The 22,471-nt window shown below is 44.3% G+C and overlaps 1 protein-coding gene across 1 annotated transcript in view; it reads right to left on the reverse strand.

Annotated features, from left to right (window-relative positions):
• Positions 1-592: 592 nt before the first annotated feature.
• Positions 593-22,471, reverse strand: part of LOC121571630 (transmembrane protein FAM155A-like) — a 166,504-nt gene continuing 144,625 nt past the window's right edge. The window contains exons 2-3 of the mRNA XM_041883208.2: positions 5,513-5,684; positions 593-4,198 (exon numbers count right to left, since the gene is read on the reverse strand). Of these exons, the coding sequence (XP_041739142.1) occupies positions 3,876-4,198; positions 5,513-5,684 (495 nt within the window). The 3' untranslated portion in view covers positions 593-3,875. The remainder of the gene's footprint in view (positions 4,199-5,512; positions 5,685-22,471) is intronic.

Consider the following 22,471-nt stretch of genomic DNA (forward strand, 5'->3'; position numbering starts at 1 on the left):
CAAATCACAGCAGTGTTGCGTACATGCCTGCATTAACCATATCAAAATGAGAAACATTTGTATTAATGGGATTTCATGGAGAAAGCTTGTGTACAGTAATGTCTATGATGAGTCTATGGCACGGTATTGTCAGTGAGAGGGCATGGAGAACATATACTGTAGTCATCAGCCAGGACAGCCAACGGTAGTACATGATGCATTACTGCATGTAAAAGGGACTTTTACATGTGCATGACTTAGTGTGTTGATGTAAAGCTATAGTATGTATACTGGTTCAGGGTCAGATCAAAACGAGGTGCATAAGGTCATTGGATCTCAACCTGATATCAGATATGAGAAATGGAAAAATCAAGAGCAAGACAAGATGTAATTTTCCTAGAATATTCTACATTTACATTTACATTTTAGTCATTTAGCAGACGCTCTTATCCAGAGCGACTTACAGGAGCAATTAGGGTTAAGTGCCTTGCTCAAGGGCACATTTACGTCATTTAGCAGACGCTCTTATCCAGAGCGACTCACCAATTGGTGCGTTCACCCTATAGCCAGTGGGATAATCACTTTACAATTTTTTTTTTGGGGGGGGTAGAAGGATTACTTTATCCAGCCTACTAACGTGTTACACCCCTACAAGGTGTGGGTCACACATAAGAGTGAGAGTCAGGAGAAACAGTATAAGGATTGTCTTGATGCAGTAGAATAGCACTGAAGCTAACATGCTAACATAAGACTTTTTAGGGCACTTTTACTGATGGCACCAGGATGGGGCTAAATGGTATTGTAGCTGCTGATAATAGTCTTATATTTGGTGATAATATCAATTTTCTCTCAGGACATACTATTTAGAGCTCTCCAAAATGGCCATGGCTTTATTCTGGCCATGTGTGGGATTCTCTTGCATACTGTAACATCACACACTCACTGATTTAGGGTTTGGGCTAGGGTCCCCTTTGTACCTCTCGTTCTCATTTCACCCTCCGTTTATGTTTTTTCTCCATATCCCTACCTTCCCTCTGAATCTTTGTCAACCTGTTTTTCACTCATCTCTCAGATGGACAGAATGAGGCTGTTTACTAGAAGATGACGTTCAGATGTATTGTAGGTGTAATGCTGATGAAGATCTAGATGAGATGCTGATAGAGGTGTAATGCTGATGAAGGTGTATGTATGCTGTGTGCTGATGTACAGTAGGTGTTAGGTGCTGATGAAGATGAAGAAGTGATTAAAGTGGCTAGTTAATGTTGTGTCTCCTGAGGGCTCTGAAAACAGGAAATTTACGCCATGCTAATGAGGTCTCCAGAGAAGACTGGCTCTGTGCTGAACCTGACTAATTAGTGTGCCACTAGAAGCCCCTCGAACACACACACACACACACACACACACACACACACACACACACACACACACACACACACACACACACACACACAAACACACAAACACACAAACACACACACACACACACACACACACCTCTATCATCACTAGATTCTGAAGACCTCAGCCTCCTGTATCCCTATGCATCTGCTTTGACTCTCTTTGACCCCATCTTCCGTGGTCCAATCTTGCTAGGACTTCCTTTGACATTCTACCTTTAATTCATCATTACTGCATGCTTGAAATAAACCTACTCAAGAGCCCTCTCTACTGTTGGCCTATGGAATTTCAGGCCGTGGAACCAGAGAGGAAACAAGGGAATGATGGGATGATGGGATGATGGGGTCAAATGAACGGATCCTGCATTCATAACCAATCGGAGTAATCTAAAATACGAGATTCCCACTGGGGAAAAAATGTAAGCTTCCAAGTCCTAATTACAACCTGGCAACTCGGGTATCATCTCTGGACCCCAACTTCCCTGAAATTACTTAGATGACAGCATTTTCGGCAGTTAAATGCAATGGCAAAACATTATTTATCAAGTACAATCTATTTGTATGGTTTTTGAACAACATAATTTGCTTTTGAGTATGATAATATGTTTATGTTTGAAGTTGCTAGTTTGACGTTAGCCAATTGGTGTTCTCAATGAGTTCAAAGCATGTGAATGCACACAACTCCATTGCTCTGAGTCTACAGGTTGCATTTCCCAACACTCTGAGGGTCATGAATGCAGCATGACTATGAGTGAGACAACAAGTAAACATCAGACAGATCTCACAATGGAGAATGTAACAATGAATGAGCAATGATAGTAAAAGCAGAGAACGACTTTTTAATTTGTTTCTCAATTTGTGCGACCTATAGTTGACTAGTAGACTGACAAGCCGGACCTAGCAATAGACAGCTAACATATATAATCAACAGACATGAAAGTGAAGAATTCTGCATTCAGCATACATTTGTTAGGCCTACAAAACCTGACTCCCCTATCTATCAGTTCAGTTCATCATCTAGAAAACAAAGGGACAAGAAATAATAAAAACAGCCCTTAAAGATTGCCTTTTCTTCCAGCTCATACTAACCATAATGCTAATAGTAATGCTAACATCTGCCATTGAGCTTCTCAACCTTACTCTGCCGCCCAACGTTTCTCCTCAAACATACTACATACTGGGTCCTACACCTGCCCACTCTCTATAGCAACACGTGAAACACCTTTTAAGCAAACGCTTACCTTTGAAGGTGTACCCCTAAGCATGCAGTTTCAACTGAGATACCTGAAGCCATACCTCAAGCACATTTTTGTGATTGTGTGAGTCTGTGTTTGTATATAGAGATAAGCCCTTTAAATAATGTGAGATAAATAACATTTTCTGAAGAAAGCAGTTGAAAACAGAGGACATGCTACCTTACTGGTGGTTTTTTTGGGGTGCAGTAGTGTTCTCTAACACAGAGGGGGGCTAAGGCTATGCAAAGCAAACCAACAAGGCTGTGAATTTCACATAATTAAGAGAGCCTCCACATGCAAGTACCGATTAGACAAACACATAAACAGTAGACCTCCTGTGTGTGAAGTGCTAGGCTGAGAGGACATAGGAAATGGACAGAGTGTGTGGTAGGGACAGGATTCAGAGAAAGGCTAGTGGGATACTTCTATACCAAGGGGTTGTCTTCTATAATGAAAGGCGTTAAAATTGTATCACTGGCCAGAAGTGTAATCTGGGTGTATGTTGACTTTACCAGGGATAATTTGTTTATATTTTAGCAGCTGCTCTTATCCAAAGCAATTTACAGTAGTGAGTGCATACATTTTCATACTGGTCCCCCATGGGAATCGAACCCACAACCCTGGTGGTGTAACCACCATGCTCTACCAACTGAGCCACACGGAACCATGAGAACAAACTACTACTCCAACATTTTAGAGTGTCCTTTCCTACATCTAAAGCAGCTTTAGGAATGGGAACCCAAATAAGTGGAGACTTCAGAGTAGACACCCACACACAATCACACACATACAAGTATGCACACACTCACAACTTTGCTTTTTGATACATGTTATCTATCCTATATCGATGAGACATTTCCTTCCTGCACAAGAGACCCATAAAGGAACAACATAAAGGATGGACATTCTAAAAGGACAGTGAGTGTTATCCTGTAGTCAGCCAGTGCAACAGAAAGCCAGAACAGGAACACAGTGTAAAAAAGCGCAGTGAGAGAAACTCAGCAGTGAGGAGGCCTTCCTACTCAACAAAGGCTGCGGCATTGTCCCATGTTCCCGCCACTGTCATGTTTTTGTCTCTTTGTTTGTTTGTTTGTTTTGATTGATTTGCATGTCCTCCGTCTCCAAGTAGTCCCACACCTCTGCAAAGACTCAATTACCCAGAAAGCACAGCGGCTGCAGATGTCTAACCAACAGCACATAGCATTCCCGACCAAGGTGGAGATGTTTCATATTGTCGTGACAATGTAAATCCTCGGCCATCCCATCAATCCTCATTGACGGGGGAGCTCTCCTCCAGAGGGGCGAGGGAGGTGGGGAGGCCCAGGCCCAGTCCCGTTGCATTGTGGGATGCGGTGAGGGAGGCGACAGTGTGCAGGAGGACAAGGACTAGCAGGCAGAGTTTGAGCCGGCTGTTGCACAGTCTGCACACGGCCGAGGAACTGAGAGAGGTACGGTGGTGACAGGACGGGTGAGTTCTTTTGAGGGTACCACGTGAATGGTTGTTTTCCACTTCTGGCTGGAAGTCCCACCGGACATCACAGCACTCCGCGTCTGCATCCACGCCCCCAGGGTACTCCTCCAACAGCCCTGCAGAGGAGGGACACAGGTTTACTTAAGCAATAAGGCCCGAAGAGGTGTGGTATATGGGCAATATACCAAGGCTAAGGGCTGTTCTTATGCTCGACGCATCGCGGAGTGCCTGGACACAGCCCTTAGCTGTGGTATATTGGCCAAATATCACAAACCCCCGAGGTGCCTTATTGCTATTATAAACTGTTTACCAACATAATTAGAGCAGTAAAATACATTTTTGTTGTTGTTGTTTTGACACTCCTTCTCAATATATAAGATAATATGGATGCAAAAAATACCCTAATCACTCCAACATCTTGTTTCCACCATTACTTACAAGTATCCGATCCCCTCAAATCAAGAAGGGTCTAGTGGTAGAGGCTATACAGTAGGTTAATTTTGGATTGGGCAACGGATTATCTTCTGTACAACAACGACTGTTGCTCCCTCCATGCCGGCTGTGAGTGTCTCTGTGTGTCAGTGAGCGGTCTGCATACTAATGTGAGTGGGTGAACTTGTGAGGAGGGCTAAGTCGTCTCCCACTCTGGACTGTTTGACGTTGAAGAGCTTAAGCCTGATGAGAGGCTCCACGTAATTAAAGACTTAATAACGGTTACAGCTCTGATCTGACAGGCCACACTTTCACGGGTGCACACACATGGGGCACACACGGGTGCGCGCGCACACACACACACACACACACACACACACACACACACACACACACACACACACACACACACAGGGGCACACAGGAACACACACATGCAAACAAAGTGGATGTATTCAGCACCAAGGACAGCACCAACTCAGCAGAAAACCAAATGCATAAGCTTCAGAAGGCAGGAAAAGGGCATGACATTATTCTATTTTTGACACATAAATCAACATGGATTACTAGAACTGACCTCTAACTGGCCCCAAAGAAAAAAAGCCTCATTCTCCATGTGATCTATGCCATGCATAAACTTGTGTCTGGTGGTGTTGTTGACTTTGGCTTGCTGCTGACCGCCAGGTGGTGACATATAGTAAACTCAAACCAAGTTCACTCTTCTCATGGACAGCTGGGGATGCATTCAATAGCTTTGAGGTGGAAGCCATCATTCTAGTGCAGACATTAAAGGGGAAGTAGCCTCTAGACAATGATTTTTGCTATACAGCATATCTAACTCTACAACAAATACATGTTGGCATTTTAGTTCCATTAATTAGTTGTAACATATCAGTGCTGTGGTTGTACTCCATGTTTAACTGGGATTATTCTCCAATATCTTCATATTGTTTCCCTGTGCATATAACCTGTGTATCGTCCAGTATAACAGGCTGTACCTGTGCATATAAAACTGGGGCTTCCTCCGTGGATGAGATCGTCGTTGTCGGGCAAGATGAAGGGACACCTCTGCTGCACCTCCAGACAGTACTGGCCACACAGGATCCTCTTACTGCAGTGCATCTGGGTGGTCTGGAAGTACTGCGAACACAGCCAGGGCTTATATACCGTCTATTAGGGAGACGGAGAGGGATGGGAGGGAGAGGGTGGAGGAGAGAGCATATTGATGGGTTAAAATTGGGTTGCCATTGATGACGCACACACACACACACACACAGTACTGTATGGATGCACACACTCACACACACACACACACTCCATCTGTGACCTCTACTGCAATTGATTTACTTGAATTGATCAGACTTCCTTGTATCCAGCTTCCAATGAATAAGGGCATCGGTGGGAGAGGTGCTCCTTCTCTCTCTGAGACATACAGTACAGAATGCCACAGGCCTCTCTTGCATTCCATATGCCTTCCTATTGTCTCTCACATATTCCTCAGTCCTACTGTACATATATATTGTCTCTCACATATTCCATAGACCTTCCTATTGTCTTAGATGTATTCCATACATACACCTACTGTACCTACGCAACCCTTCATATAGTACACAATGTATTCCATTGACCTATTGACTCTGAGACATCCATGGGCCTTTCTATTCTCGCACAAATATTTCCTAGGTCTCCCTATATTCTCTGGGCTCCTCGTCTCAACAGATTTACGATAAGCCCGCTGTCGCTATATGGTGTAGTGTGGCGCTGTCACCTGTTAGCGAGTGTGTCTCCTAGCTCTTCACGCCCCTCTCGGTCCATGTGCGGCTACGGTAATTAGCCGGTGGTTCCGGTGAATCACTCAAAGCTTGTTTGGGGAAGTGGGGAACGCTAGGCACGTTAGTGCCCGCCGCAGGCTAACCGTCACGGCTCAACACACTGCACCCAATCATAGATCTTGTCAATCCCCACGCAGATGAGATATTTATGCTGTGTTGTGTGTGTGTGTGTGTGTGTGTGTGCGTGCGTGCATGCGAGTGTGTGTGTGTGTGTGTGTGTGTGTGTAAGTCTCTTGCTCAAATTATGTGACTCTCAATATGCTCTTTATTAGATAAATCCTTGATGATGAACAGTAGGCCAGGCATTTGCACATAAAAAAGGTGAATCTATTATTTACTCAGTCACACACACACACACACACACACACACACACACACACACACACACCTCACTCACAGGAACCTGATGATTTCAGCACCATGGACAGCGCTGTAACTAACTACACTGAACAAAAAAAAAATACTGTATAAACCCAACATGCAATAATTTCAAAGATTTTACTGAGTTACAGTTCATACACTGGACAATTCTTGATACACAAGGGAAAGTGTGAGCATGAAAAACCCAGCATCGTTGCAGTTCTTGACACAAACCAGTGCGCCTGGCACCTACTTCCATACCCCGTTCAAAGGCTCTTATATTTTTTGTCTTGCCCATTCACCCACTGAAATGGCACACATACACAATTCATGTCTCAATTGGCTCAAGGCTTAAAAATCCTTCTTTAACCTGTCTCCTCCCCTTGAGCTACACTGATTGAAGTGGATTTAACAATTGACATCAACAAGGGATCATAGCTTTCACCTGGATTCACCTGGTCAGTCTATGTCATGGAAAGAGCAGGTGTTCTTAATGTTTTGTACACTCAGTGTATAAGGACATCAGTCAATTGAAATGAATTCATTAGGCCCTAATCTATGGATTTCACATGACTGGGAATACAGATATGAATGTGTTGGTCACAGATACCTTATAAAAAAGCTAGGGGCGTGGATCAGAAAACCAGTCAGTATCTGGTGTGACCACCATTTGCCTCATGCAGCGCGACACATCTCCTTCGCATAGAGTTGATCAGGTTGTGTATTGTGGCCTGTGGAATGTTGTCCCACTCCTCTTTAATGGTTGTGCGAAGTTGCGGGATATTGGCGGGAACTGGAACACGCTGTCGTACACGTCGATCCAGAGAATCCCAAACATGCTCATTGGGTGACATGTCTGGTGAGTATGCAGGCCATGGAAGAACTGAGACATTTTCAGCTTCCAGGAATTGTGTACAGATCCTAGCGACATGGGGCTGTGCATTATCATGCTGAAACATGAGGTGATGGCAGCAGATGAATGGCACGAAAATGGGCCTCACGATCTAGTCACGATATCTCGGTGCATTCAAATTGTAATAGATAAAATGTAGTTGTGTTCGTTGTCCGTAGCTTATGCCTGCCCATACCATAACCCCACCGTCACCATGGGGCACTCTGTTCACAATGTTGACATCAGCAAAACGCTCGCCCACACGATGCAATACACGCTGTCTGCCATCTGCCCGGTAGAGTTGTGTTACGAGCCCCGTGGCTCTAAACGTCTAGGGTGGATGGACATGAGACCCGTAACATAAATTATGCAAATTATAAGTGTGACCTGGAACAGTGAGAACCAAAAATGACACAACAACCATGAACTACCGTCAAACATAAATGGTTTATTGCTAAACACACGGTAAAGGTTTGGGAAAAAGGGCTGAGCAGGACCCAAGAAAGGAAACAATAGTGTAAAACCCCCCTAAACTGATCTAGCCTGCCTGAAGAACCGCTAGGCTACTGCTAGTCATACAAAAGTACAGTGGGTGGTCCGCTCAGGTCTAACTAGTGTTTATAGACAGATTTCTTCTACGGGTAATGTACGCCCAAGGGCAACTAGCTTAAACTCCCCTTTTCCCAGAAACACACAAAGCTACTAAACAGGGTAATCAGCAATTAAATAAGTACACAGGATACAACAGTATCCACACTCAGGTAAAGAAATATATTCTAATAAAGTTACCTATAGGGTAACCAACAACTTAGTGAGTACACAATACACAGGACACCACCGTGTCCACACTCACATAAAGAAATAGCTTCTAACAAAGTTACCAATAGGGTAACCAACAACTTAGTGCGTACACAACACACAGGACACCACCGTGTCCATACTCACATATGGCAAAAATCTCTCTTGCAACACACACAAGTTTGGTTTTTATACAATGGGCTGTGTGATTGAACAAACGAGTAACAGGTGGTGCTATTCACAGGAATGTTCACTGATTGGTCCAATCAGCAGACACCTCAACGACCACCAATCAGGAACATACAGGACACCTGTGATTAGGGCAGAAAGAGTAGAAACACACAAAAACACAGGATACCTGTATCCGTAACACTCCCACCCTTAAAAGAGCAAACCAAAATGGTTTGCGACACACGTACTATCACAACACCCAAATTCACAAATCATCCTATCGGGATAACAAAAAAAAACCTAGATCATTACACACGAGACAAAGCATCTGCCAACACATTATCCAACCCCTTTTCGCAGAGGAATGGCCTCTGGGTACCTGGCGGCCACACACATAATTGTCAACCTAAACTGGTTACCAGCTTTTGTTTTTGGTAATGGTCCAACACAATCAACCATCACATGTTCGAATGGTTCACCTATGGCCGGTATGGGACAAAGAGGCGCGGGGGAAATAACCTGGTTCGGTTTCCCAACTACTTGACAGGTGTGGCAAGTCCGACAGAACTGAGCCACATCTTGTTTTAAGCCAGGCCAAAAGAAATGTCGCAAAACACGATCATAAGTCTTGGTGACTCCCAGATGTCCGGACCACTGGTGATCATGAGCGAGGGATAAAACATTTTGTCGAAAGGCTGTAGGAATCACTATTTGGTAAACAGCATTCCAATCTTCGCCAGCGTCAACATGGGATGTCCATTTACGCATGAGGAGATTACCATCAATGAAGTATGCCATGTTTTTCTTCTTTAGCTCCTCCTCTGAGACAACACTAGAAAAACATTTAGCCAGACTAATGTCAACCTGTTGGTTAGCGATCAGCTGCTCACGAGTAACTGGTAACTGTATTGCCTCAGCAACAAGTTCCACATCCTTCTTCCTTTCTCTGGGCTGTTGGTCAGACTGCACCAGCTTACCAGAGGTAGCCCCCGAACTATCCTCTGGGTCACACTCTCTGAATAGAATCGTGTCTGACAAATCTACCACTTCACCCACTTGTCGTGCTTGAGCACGTGTGACAGCACAAGCGGGGAACACATCTGGATAACCCTGTGCCAGCTCCTCGGAGAGAGACTGGTCACTTTTATCCAATACCTCCAATACGGGTATCACCTTTCCTCCGGCAATATCGTTGCCCATTATAAATGTCACACCTTTTACTGGCAACATAGGACGTACGCCAACTCTGAACAATCCACTGACTAACTCAGAGTGTACGTTCACAAAGTGCAATGGCACTGGGACGAAACCCATTTCAATTCCTTGTACTAACACATTGGAACCACAATATGTATTATTAGACAAGGGCAACACATCAGATAGTATGAACGACTGCGCCGCACCAGTATCTCTGAGGATTCTAACTGGACGCTGAGACGCTTCGTCATCTGATATAGAAACAAACCCCCTCAAAAATGAACGGTTCATAACTGTGATCTGGGACAGGGACTTTCAAACCACATTCACTATGAGGCTTCTGTCTTGATTCCGGCCTTACAACCGTACGAATCAGCCCAACACCCGTTGGCGGCCTGGCGTGCTGAGGCATCCCCGGTTTGCGTTTTAGCAGAAAGCAATCATTAACCATATGTCCCACCTTATGACAATAGAAACAGTGACGCACATCTTTTGGGCGTGCTGGACGTACTGCTGGTCGACTAGGACTAAAAGTTAGCAACTCCGCAGCCCTGCTCTCCGTGCGAGCCGAAAACACGCTCTTATGCGTCAACACAAACTCGTCTGCCAATACAGACGCTTCCGACAGTGAGGATACTTTCTGTTCGTTCAGATAAACTACAATGCGTTCGGGTAAGCAATTTTTAAACTCTTCTAACAAGATTAACTCCCGTAGAGAGTTAAAATCAGTTACCTTACTAGCACTGTGCCATTTGTCAAACAGATTTCCTTTGTCTCTAGCAAACTCCACATAAGTCTGAGTTGGAGACTTTTTATGAGACCTAAATCTTTGTCGATATGCCTCAGGAACAAGCTCATAGGCACGAAGAACAGTAGCTTTGACCACTTCATAATTCAAACTGTCTTCAAGAGGTAGCGCTGCCAGAACCTCTTGGGCTTTACCTGTTAGCTTACACTGAAGTAATAGGCACCATACCTCTTCGGGCCATTTCAATGCTACCGCTATACGTTCAAACACACTGAAATAGGAATCAACCTCTGACTCCCTGAACACAGGTACCAAGGTGATCTGCCTACTAATATCAAACGTAGCAGATGACACAGCTGGTGAGGATGGCTCACTAGCAGGCATAGTATTAGCAGAGACTAACCTCGCTGTTTCTGCCTCTAGTTCCATTTTACGCATCCCCAGTTCTTGATCAAGCCTACGCATCTCCAGTTCCATCTTACGCATCTCCAGTTCTTGATCAAGCCTACGCGTCTCCAGTTCCATCTTACGCGTCTCCTGTTCTATCTTACGCGTCTCCTGTTCTGCCTCTAGCTCCATTTTACGCATCTCCAGCTTGTCTTGCCTGATTTGTGCCCGCTCTTCCGCCTCCATTTGGAGCCGTGTCGAGCGGACATCCATCCTGGCATCACTGTCAGTCAGTGGGGAGAGTGGGTCATAACGGGGCAATGTGGCTGGAGCCTTAGTCTCGTCCTCAGACACTGATGGGCTTACAGGCGTAGCAACCACATCCCCTACAGGAGCAGCAGACTCAGGCGGCGGTAACTCAAGCACTCGCTCGTTTAACAATATCGCTAGCACTACTTCCCTAACTTCTGCTTTCACTAAACCCCTCGGTATGGGTAAAGAAAAGTGGTCAGCCAAAGCCTGTAGATCCACTCTACGGCAATTCTCAAAAACCCCCCACGTAGGGTTTTCCAAAAATGCCTCTAACTCAAAAGTAGCCATCCTACTAGCAACACGAGCCGTCGACTACTGAACACAAAAAAAAACAGGTAGTACAGCTGCCAAGCTCAACACTGAACCAGACACTTACTAATTTGCACGAGTAACATGGGATAGATCCCGGACGAACCCCCACTTTATGTTACGAGCCCCGTGGCTCTAAACGTCTAGGGTGGATGGACATGAGACCCGTAACATAAATTATGCAAATTATAAGTGTGACCTGGAACAGTGAGAACCAAAAATGACACAACAACCATGAACTACCGTCAAACATAAATGGTTTATTGCTAAACACACGGTAAAGGTTTGGGAAAAAGGGCTGAGCAGGACCCAAGAAAGGAAACAATAGTGTAAAACCCCCTAAACTGATCTAGCCTGCCTGAAGAACCGCTAGGCTACTGCTAGTCATACAAAAGTACAGTGGGTGGTCCGCTCAGGTCTAACTAGTGTTTATAGACAGATTTCTTCCTACGGGTAATGTACGCCCAAGGGCAACTAGCTTAAACTCCCCTTTTCCCAGAAACACACAAAGCTACTAAACAGGGTAATCAGCAATTAAATAAGTACACAGGATACAACAGTATCCACACTCAGGTAAAGAAATATATTCTAATAAAGTTACCTATAGGGTAACCAACAACTTAGTGAGTACACAATACACAGGACACCACCGTGTCCACACTCACATAAAGAAATAGCTTCTAACAAAGTTACCAATAGGGTAACCAACAACTTAGTGCGTACACAACACACAGGACACCACCGTGTCCATACTCACATATGGCAAAAATCTCTCTTGCAACACACACAAGTTTGGTTTTTATACAATGGGCTGTGTGATTGAACAAACGAGTAACAGGTGGTGCTATTCACAGGAATGTTCACTGATTGGTCCAATCAGCAGACACCTCAACGACCACCAATCAGGAACATACAGGACACCTGTGATTAGGGCAGAAAGAGTAGAAACACACAAAAACACAGGATACCTGTATCCGTAACAAGTTGAAACCGGGATTCATCCATGAAGAGCACACTTCTCCAGCGTGCCATCTGCCCGGTACAGTTGAAATCAGGATTCATCCATGAAAAGCACACTTCTCCAGCGTACCAGTGGCCATCGAAGGTGAGCATTTGCCCACTGAAGTCGGTAACGACGCCGAACTGCAGTCAGGTCAAGACCCTGGTGAGGACAACGAGCACGCAGATGAGCTTCCCTGCGACGATTTCTGACAGTTTGTGCAGACATTTCTTGGTTATGCAAACCCACAGTTTCATCAGCTGTCCGGGTGACTGGTATCAGACCATCCCGCAGGTGAAGAAGCCAGATGTGGAGGTCCTGGGCTGACGTGGTTACACGTGGTCTACGGTTGTGAGGCCGGTTGGACGTACTGCCAAATTCTCTAAAACAACGTGACAAAACTGCACATTTTAGAGTGGCCTTTTATTGTCCCCAGCACAAGGTGCACCTGTGTAATGATCATGCTGTTTAATCAGCTTCTAGATATGCCACACCTGTCAGGTGGATGGATTATCTTGGCAAAGGAGAAATGCTCACGCACAGGGATGTAAACACATTTGAGAGAAATACGTTTTTTGTGTGTAGGGAACATTTCTGGGATCTTTTATTTCAGCTCATGAAACATGGGACCAACACTTTACATTTCTGTTCAGTATAATAATGGAATTCCAGATGGATGGAATTTAACAGATAGACAAATATTGCCGTTCACTCTACGCTGGGCAGTGTGTGTATGTCACAGCAGTAAACATCATCACGTCATTACATTCATGTCACATCCTCATCCACACATTATCACTGCATTGTGTGTGTGTGTGTTTGTGTGTGTGTGTGTTTTGTGTGTGTGCGTGAGTCTGTGACATTATGCATGGGCTACCTGCTATGTCTGTGTTTGACCATAAGGTGGCAATAGAGCGATGAAGACTTTGGCAAAGACCAATGAATTCTCTCACTCAGCAGTATCTCATATTCCAAAGTCAAATCTGATCATGTCCCTACCCCCAGGGCTTAGTGGATAAAGAATCATGCTAGATAATCAATAACATCACACTCAGGGAGATTAACCCAACAACACGCCTCTGTGGAGACTTAACCCTCCTCCAACCAAAACTCTTATCAGTCAGGATTTAGTCTAAATACATCCTTTAAAGTGCAGAAGAAAAGGCAGAGATTGGATGAAATTTAAAGCATATCCTAAGGCCAATATTAGAGCTATTAGCTAGCAACATGGGTTCAGGTTTGCAGTGTTGTTGCTGTGAGCAGCGCAGATGCAGAGGTGGTTACTGTAGTACTCCAGCAGGGCTAGCCTTGCATGGGGCCACGGTGCAATGTAGGGTCCTCTATCTGCCTCTCGCTCCCTCTGTCTCTCTCTCTCTCTCCCTTCTCTCTCTGTGCCTCTCTCTCTCTCCACCTCTCTCTCTCTCTCCCCCCTCCTATTTCCCTTGGTAGTTTCTGAGGGACCTCCAGACCAGAGCCCATCCATCTACGCCACTCACTGATGATAAATGACTTAGGTGCCCAGAGTCACAGAGAGAGAGGAGAGAGAGAGAGGGGGAAAGGTGAGGTGAAAGGGGCAGATGAATAGAGATATGTAGAGAACAGTGGAAACATTGTCTGGTACCTATACTATAAACATAGCCTCTACTTCAATCAACCCCACTATCATGCTCAATGTCAGCATTTTTTCTTTCTATCCTCACTGAACTCTTTCTTCATTTTCTTCTCATTTTTAGTCAAACTCGCCGTTTCATCTTTCTCAAACTTTTCTTTTCTTTCATTCTCTCTCTCTTTTCTCTTCTCTTCCCCTCATCCTCTCTTATCCATATGCGTTAGTGTCTAGTCCTGGTCTCCTTGGCGAGCTACAGCATTATAGCTAAGCTGTCTTCCTGGATTGCATTATTCCATTATGATTAGCCTAATAAGGTTGTAATTGACGGAGGGCCTTTCAGCGCCCTGTAGTATTGGTTTTACAAGGCCTCGGGTGGCCCTGCCTTGTCAGAGCTTTGTCTTTGATGTTTTATCTGTGCTCCTGCTCCCCCTGCTCCCCTGTACATGGGGTAAACTGCTGACTGAGGTAGGGCTGGAGGGAGGGAGGGAGGGAGGGAGGGAGTGCACGGGAACACACCGGATTACTGCAGCCTTACACATAGAAATAGAATGAATAGAAAGGGTGTATCCATTAAAGTCAATTATGGCATAATGAGTGGACTTGCAGACATTTTGAGTGTACCAATGCCTGGAAGTAAAAGCAGGAAGTGTACCCTTCAATCTATGCTGTGATTTGTTGAGTCAACTCAACTGAAGTTACAAAAAATGCATTGCATTGCATTAGCCACATCAGTTAGCATCATTCGAATTAACATTCTACATTACCATGGCAATCCAGCATCAGTTGCTAGAACATTGCAAAATAACATGGAAATTATTGCATCACAATACCAGGCAGCCTTTGCGAGTATACCCATGAGTTTACCAGTCAAATTGCCAGGGTTAGAGGTTCCAAGCCTGTTCTTGTCACACCCTGGCTCTGGGGAGTCTTATATGTTGAGCCAGGGTGTGTAGGGTCTATGTTTTGTGTTCTATGTTCAGTTTCTAGTTCATGTGTTTTCTATGTTGGCCGGGGTGGTTCCCAATCAGAGGCAACGTGAATCAGCTGTTGCTTGTTGTCTCTGATTGGGAACCATACTTAGGCAGCCTTTTGTGCCTTGTCATTTGTGGGATCTTGTTCCATGTAGGTTTGTGTGTTTATGACCGAGGACTTCACGTTTCGTTTTGTTGTTTGTATCGTGTTGCTAAGTACACATTAAAAGATGTACGCATTTCACGCTGCGCCTTGGTCCGCTCATTACGACGATCGTGACAGTTCTATTCATTCTATTTCAATGGTCTTACACTCCTTACGCACCCTGCCTCGACGCACCCCACCACCACCGCTTACTGTAAAACATAGTCATTTACTGCTTCATTACATCTACTTTTCATTTATCTCCTACCCTTTGATTTAAGCATCTACAGTACTGTAGCGTTGGAATACACCCTCAATCATCTACAGTTCAGTCTGCAGTGGTTTTCATCAGTACCCCAGGGAGCCTCAGGTTTACACATTTTTGTTCCAGCCCAGCACTAGCACACCTGATTCAGCTACACAGCAAATTAGCTCTCTAAGAGTGAAAGTAACACTCAGTGGTGTAAAAGAACCCCGGTGTTGGTGTTAATAACCAGTGTTAAGTGTGAGAGTGTGATTTTGTCAGTTTTACTCTGAGGAGAGTAAAACGTTCCCATCAAAACCACACCCATTTTTACATTTTTCCCATCATGCTCTACCGAAATTAGATTAATGTCATGCTATACAAAGATAAATAACATACATTTTTCTAAATTAATCCAATCAGTTACTTAGATTATTCCAGATTTAATGTTCCTAACAGTCATTCTGAAGGCAGGTTGTGGGTGAATAATATTTCCAACTGTTGGATATCCTAACGCTGGCTGGATTCCAACAGAAATTATATATCACTTTGCAAGCCAGCAACTTGCAGGCCTGATATGGTCTGTAAACCAGTAGGTTCCCAGCACCACTGTGTTGGGGTAAAACATGGCCATCAAAGTAAGGCTTTATGATATATGTAATGTATTATCATAAACAGTTAAATTTTAGTAACATTCGCCTACGGTAGGACCTCAATTAGTGACCAACAAATACTGTCATGGGTGGTAACTCTACAATTCACTCGAAAAGGCAAGGCACACTGGGCAATTATTTTGGAGGTGTGGCTAAGTTAAGGCGTGGCGTTAAATTCGTTATTTTTGGCCACCCGTGAGTGGAAGTGTTGTACCAGTTGAAGTGGTCTATGGTTCTGTTAATTAAACCTTGAGAATGTCTGCTGCCAGTTATAAAGTATTGTATAATGCTTATATAAGAGCATGTGGCAATAGAGACTTGTAATTATGTTTGCAATTTCCTGAACAGTCATTCAGAAAAGTAATGTTTTTGTCATGGCTAATTACAGTGCTTTCAAACACTTATGTCAATCAACTTGGATGCAGTGTTGAAGTAAAATCATCTCAAGGTAATTTGGTGATACACAAAGCAACTCAAACATTGAAATTGCATCTATTATTGTACATCTATGGAGCCTTACACTGGGGAACATCCATGTGCTCAGGAAAGGAGACGAGTATTTTACAGTGCGAAGCAGAGGGCTCTGAATGAGTGTGGGTGCCCTGCCTGCCGCCTCCCGGCCCAAAAGAACGTTGACTACGACGTGTGGTGTACTGTCCCTTCGTGCCACCAGTGTGGCACTGTCGCTGTCCTCCTCCGGTCTTTCGGCCGCCGGCTCCACCCAGCTCCATCGGCTCGAGGTCCGAGTCCTCCGGGGTGAAAATGGGCAGACACCTACCAGGACGTCCTCTGGCTGCCAGCAGGTTGTCCAATCGAATGGCCATGTCCACCAGTTTAGCGAAGGACAACATGGTGTCCCGGCAGGCTAGCTCCCGTCAGACGTCCTCCCGCAGATGGCACCGGAAATGGTTGCCAGCGTCCGGAACTCCAACGCAAAGTCCTGCGCGGTCCTCGTCCACTGCCTCAGGTGGACTATCACTCACCCGCCTCTCGACCCTCAGGCGGGTAGTTGAATAACGCCCGAAAGAGGCGAGCGAACTCTCTGTAGTCCTCCAACGCAGCTCCTCCTTCGTTCCACACCGCGTAGGCCCACTCCAGGGCTTTCCCACAGAGGCAGGAAACGAGGATGGACACCTTCTCCCGCTCCGATGGTGCCGGCCTGATGCTGGCGAAGTAAAGCTCCAATTGGAGGAGGAATCCCTGGCACAGCGCGGCTGTCCATCAAATGCCTGTGGTCGGGATATCTGGATCCCTCCTGGTGCTGGGGTGTAGGTGGTTGGATCCGGTTGGCCAGCTGGTCTCGACAGATCAGGTCTGCTCCTCTCCAGGCGTTGGACAGCCTGGAGAACCTGATCCATCGCTTCCCCCAAGCTGGCCAGCATCGTGGAGTGCTCCTGGACCCGTGCCACGACTCCAGGCATGCGCTCTTCTCCCGCTGACTCCATAGCAGGTGGGTGATTCAGTGATGCGTGTGATAGAAGGAGTCAGGCGCAGGAGAGTAATACGCATCCAAAGAGTTTATTCCGTCGATAAACAGTTGCGCAAGCATGCGACAACAAAACTCAGGCACAGGGGAAATATCTACCCTGGCAACAACAAAGTAAGGGTAGCTCAACCGAGCTACACACAGCTCACTACAAACAATCACCCACACAGACAAGGAAGCAGAGGGAACACTTATACAATGACTAATTGGGGATAAGGACCAGGTGTGTGTGATAAATTAGACAAGACAAGTGGAGTGATGATAAATGAATCGGCAACAGCTAGCAAGCCGGTGACGACGAACGCCGAAACCTGCCCGAACAAGGAGGGTAGGCAGCCTCGGCGGAAGACGTGACAATATCCACAGTAAAACGAGTCCTATATCGATATAACCTGAAAGGCCGCTCAGCAAGGAAGAAGCCACTGCTCCAAAACCTCCATAGAAAAGCCAGACTACGGTTTGCAACTGCACATGGGGACAAAGATCGTACTTTTTGGAGAATTGTCCTCTGGTCTGATGAAACAAAAATAGAACTGTTTGGCCATAATGACCATCGTTATGTTTTGAGGAAAAAGGGGGTATCTTGCAAGCCGAAGAACACCATCCCAACCGTGAAGCACGGGGGTGGCAGCATCATGCTGTGGGGGTGCTTTGCTGCAGGGGGGACTAGTGCACTTCACAAAATAGACATCTCAAGACATCAGTCAGGAAGTTAAAGCTTGCTTGGTCGCAAATGGGTCTTCCAAATGGACAATGACCCTAAGCATACTTCCAAAGTTGTGGCAAAAAGGACAACAAAGTCAAGGTATTGGAGTGGCCATCTCAAAGCCCTGACCTCAGTCCTATAGAACATTTGTGGGCAGAACTGAGGCCTACAAACCTGACTCAGTTACACCAGCTCTGTCAGGAGGAATGGGACAAAATTCAACCAACTTATTGTGGGAAGCTTGTGGAAGGCTACCCGAAACGTTTGACCCAAGTTAAACAATTTAAAGGCAACGCTACTAAATACTAATTGAGTGTATGTAAACTTCTGACCCACTGGGAACGTGATGAAAGAAATAAAAGCTGAAATAAATAATTATCTCTACTATTATTCTGACATTTCACATTCTTAAAATAAAGTGGTGATCCTAACTGACCTAAGACAGGGATTTTTAATAGGATTAAATGTCAGGAACTGTGAAAAACGGATTTTAAATGTATTTGGCTAAGGTGTATTTAAACTTCCGATTTCAACTGTATGCAACCCTATTGATCCCAGAGGATCATATTGTGAAATACTGGACCAGAGAAAACAAAACTCTTTCTTATAGTGTACCATTTCTGAGGTGAGCTGAGCAGACTATCAGTTGAGGCAATATGAAATGTAAAGGGTGAATAGTCAGATGGAGGTTACTCTACTGCAGGAGGAAGCATGTAAACCAGCAACTCATTACCCACAGGGCTCTCTGAGCACTAGCAGCAATGCTAGTGCAAGCTATGGGAGCTCTAGTACAAGCTATGGGTGAGGGGTCGCATAGCAATTTCCAACCTCACGGATGGCTAACCACACCAACATGCATACTCCCATACACTCAAAGATATATACACACAAACACACAAACACAAACACAGACAACCAAAGAGAAGGATACGCTCAATGAAAGTAATCAAGCATGAATGTAAACAACCAGCAAAGACAAACGACATGTCTCTGCAAGCATTAACCTGATAACCAATAGTTTTGCTAGTTACATTATAACTAAACAATCATGGCATTGAGTTTGCTGAGGCTAAGCTTACCACAATACCATTGTTCATTTGGCAGTATGAAAATGTATGCACTCACCAACTGTAAGTCGCTCTGGATAAGAGCGTCTGCTAAATGACTAAAATGTAAAATGTAATTATAAAATCACCTGACTCTACCAAATCTACTGACACTATCACGTACACAAAGCAAGGTTAGACAAACCAATAACACAGTGTATGTATTGAGCAGTGTGCAATGAGCTAGCTTAGCCAGCTTAGGAGAAGACTGGTTAGCACATAGCCTGTAGACACAAGACATGTGTACAGTAAATGTAGCAGAACTAATAATCTTAAGGAAAGGACAAGGGTATAGGGAATGAATGGGCAGATTAAGTAAAAGTGGTTAGCAAAGCCAATGTGAACACAATAGAGTAACAAAGGGGGTAGCTAGCTAGGCTGCAGGCAGGCAGACTGCAACAAAGAAGGAAACAACATTGATTGGAATGGAAGTGAAGCAGAGAGCCCTACAATACACACTGCCTGAGTGGCACATATTCAATTACAGTCAAGTTACATTTGAATGGGTATGACAATAAAGGAGGGCTATTTTTCAAACCTGAACTGAGGATAGAGATACAGATTCACCTGTTGCTTCTATTGGAACACAAAACCCTGAAGCATGCACACACACCCTCACCTCTTTTAATAAGAGCAACTCATTTGGCAGTGTAAACCATGCTAATGTTATTACCACACAGCAAGGGACACATTATACAGAGTGGGTTTATTAACTACAAGAAACACAGTCACGCACACACACACACACACACACACACATCTGATGCTTCAGTTCCACGGACAGCGCCAGCTTAGCACAAAACTGCATCACCAATGTATTACTGAATATTGCTGAACTATACTGAACAAAAATATAAACACAACATGCAACAATTTCAAAGATTTTACTGAGTTACAGTTCATAGAAGGAAATCAGTGTTCATTCATTCAATTCTCTGGCAACAGCTCTGTTGGACATTCCTGCAGTCAGCATACCAATTGCACGCTCCCTCAAAACTTGAGACACTGTGGCATTGTGTTGTGTGACATAACTGCACATTTTATAGTGGCCTTTTATTGTCCCCAGCACCTGTGTAATGATCATGCTTTTTAACCAGCTTCTTGATATGCCACACCTGTCAGGTGGATGGATTATCTTGGCAAAGGAGAAATGCTCACTAACAGGGATGTAAACAAATTTGTGAACAACATTTTAGATAAATAAGCTTTTTGGGCATATGGAACATTTCTGGGGTCTTTTATTTCAGCTCATAAAACATGGGACCAACACTTTACATGTTGCGTTTAGATTTATGTTCAGTATACACTAACGTTCAAAAGTTTTGGGTCACTTAGAAATGTTGTTGTTTTTGAAAGAAAAGCCATTTTTGATCAGAAATACAGTGTAGACATTGTTAATGTTGTAAATGGCTATTGTAGCTGAAAAACGTTTGATTTTTACTGGAATATCTACATAGGTGTACAGAGGCCCATTATCAGCAACCATCAGTCCTGTGTTCCAATGGCATGTTGTGTTTGCTAATCCAAGTTTATAATTTTAAAGGCTAATTGATCTTTAGAAAACCCTTTTGCAATTATGTTAGCACAGCTGAAAACTGTTGTGCTGATTAAAGGAGCAATAAAACGGGCCTTTTTGAGACTAGTTGAGTATCTGGAGCATCAGCAATTGTGGGTTCGATTACAGGCTCAAAATGGCCAGAAACAAAGAACTTTCTTCTGAAACTTGTCAGTCTATTCTGGTTCTGAGAAATGAAGGCTATTCCATGCGAGAAATTGCCAAGAAACTGAAGATCTCGTACAACTCTGCATACTACTCCCTTCACAGAACAGCGCAAACTGGCTCTAACCAGAATAAAAAGAGGAGTGGGAGGCCCCGGTGCACAATTGAGCAAGAGGACAAATACATTAGAGTGTCTAGTTTGAGAAACAGACGCCTCACAGGTCCTCACCTGGCAGTTTCATTAAATAGTACCCGCAAAACACCAGTCAACAGTGAAGAGGCGACTCCGGGATGCTGACCTTCTAGGCAGAGTTGCAAAGAAGTCCAGTGTCTGTGTTCTTTTGCCAATCTTAATCTTTGGCTACTTAATGTTTGTTTACTTATAATGTAACTAGCAAAACTATTGGTTATCAGGTTAATGCTTGCAGAGACATGTCGTTTGTCTTTGCTGGTTGTTTACATTCATGCTTGATTACTTTCATTGAGAGTATCCTTCTCCTTGGTTGTCCGTGTGTGTGTGTGTGTGTGTGTGTGTGTGTGTTTGTTTGTTTGTTTGCTTATATCAGTGTGTGAGTGTGTGTGTGTGTGTTTGTGTGTATATATCTTTGAGTGTATGGGAGTATGCATGTTGGTGTGGTTAGCCATCCGTGAGGTTGGAAATTGCTATGCGACCCCTCACCCATAGCTTGTACTAGAGCTCCCATAGCTTGTACTAGCATTGCTGCTAGTGCTCAGAGAGCCCTGTGGGAAATGAGTTGCTGGTTTACATGCTTCCTCCTGCAGTAGAGTAACCTCCATCGGACTATTCACCTTTTACATTTCATATTGCCTCAACTGATAGTCTGCTCAGCTCACCTCAGAAATGGTACACTATAAGAAAGAGTTTTGTTTTCTCTGGTCCAGTATTTCACAATATGATCCTCTGGGATCAATAGGGTTGCATACAGTTGAAATCGGAAGTTTACATACACCTTACACAGCGTTGTACGAGATCTTCAGTTTCTTGGCAATTTCTCGCATGGAATAGCCTTCATTTCTCAGTTTTCAGCTGTGCTAACACAATTGCAAAAGGGTTTTCTAATGATCAATTAGCCTTTTAATATGATAAACTTGGATTAGCAAACACAACGTGCCATTGGAACACAGGACTGATTGTTGTTGATAATGGGCTTCTGTACGCCTATGTAGATATTCCATTAAAAATCAGCCGTTTCCAGCTACAATAGCCATTTACAACATTAACAATGTCTACACTGTATTTCTGATCAATTTGATGTTATTTTAATGGACAAAAAAATTGCTTTTCTTCCG

The sequence above is a fragment of the Coregonus clupeaformis genome, chromosome 40 (genome assembly GCF_020615455.1).
Source record: "Coregonus clupeaformis isolate EN_2021a chromosome 40, ASM2061545v1, whole genome shotgun sequence".
Taxonomy (NCBI): Eukaryota; Metazoa; Chordata; class Actinopteri; order Salmoniformes; family Salmonidae; genus Coregonus; species Coregonus clupeaformis.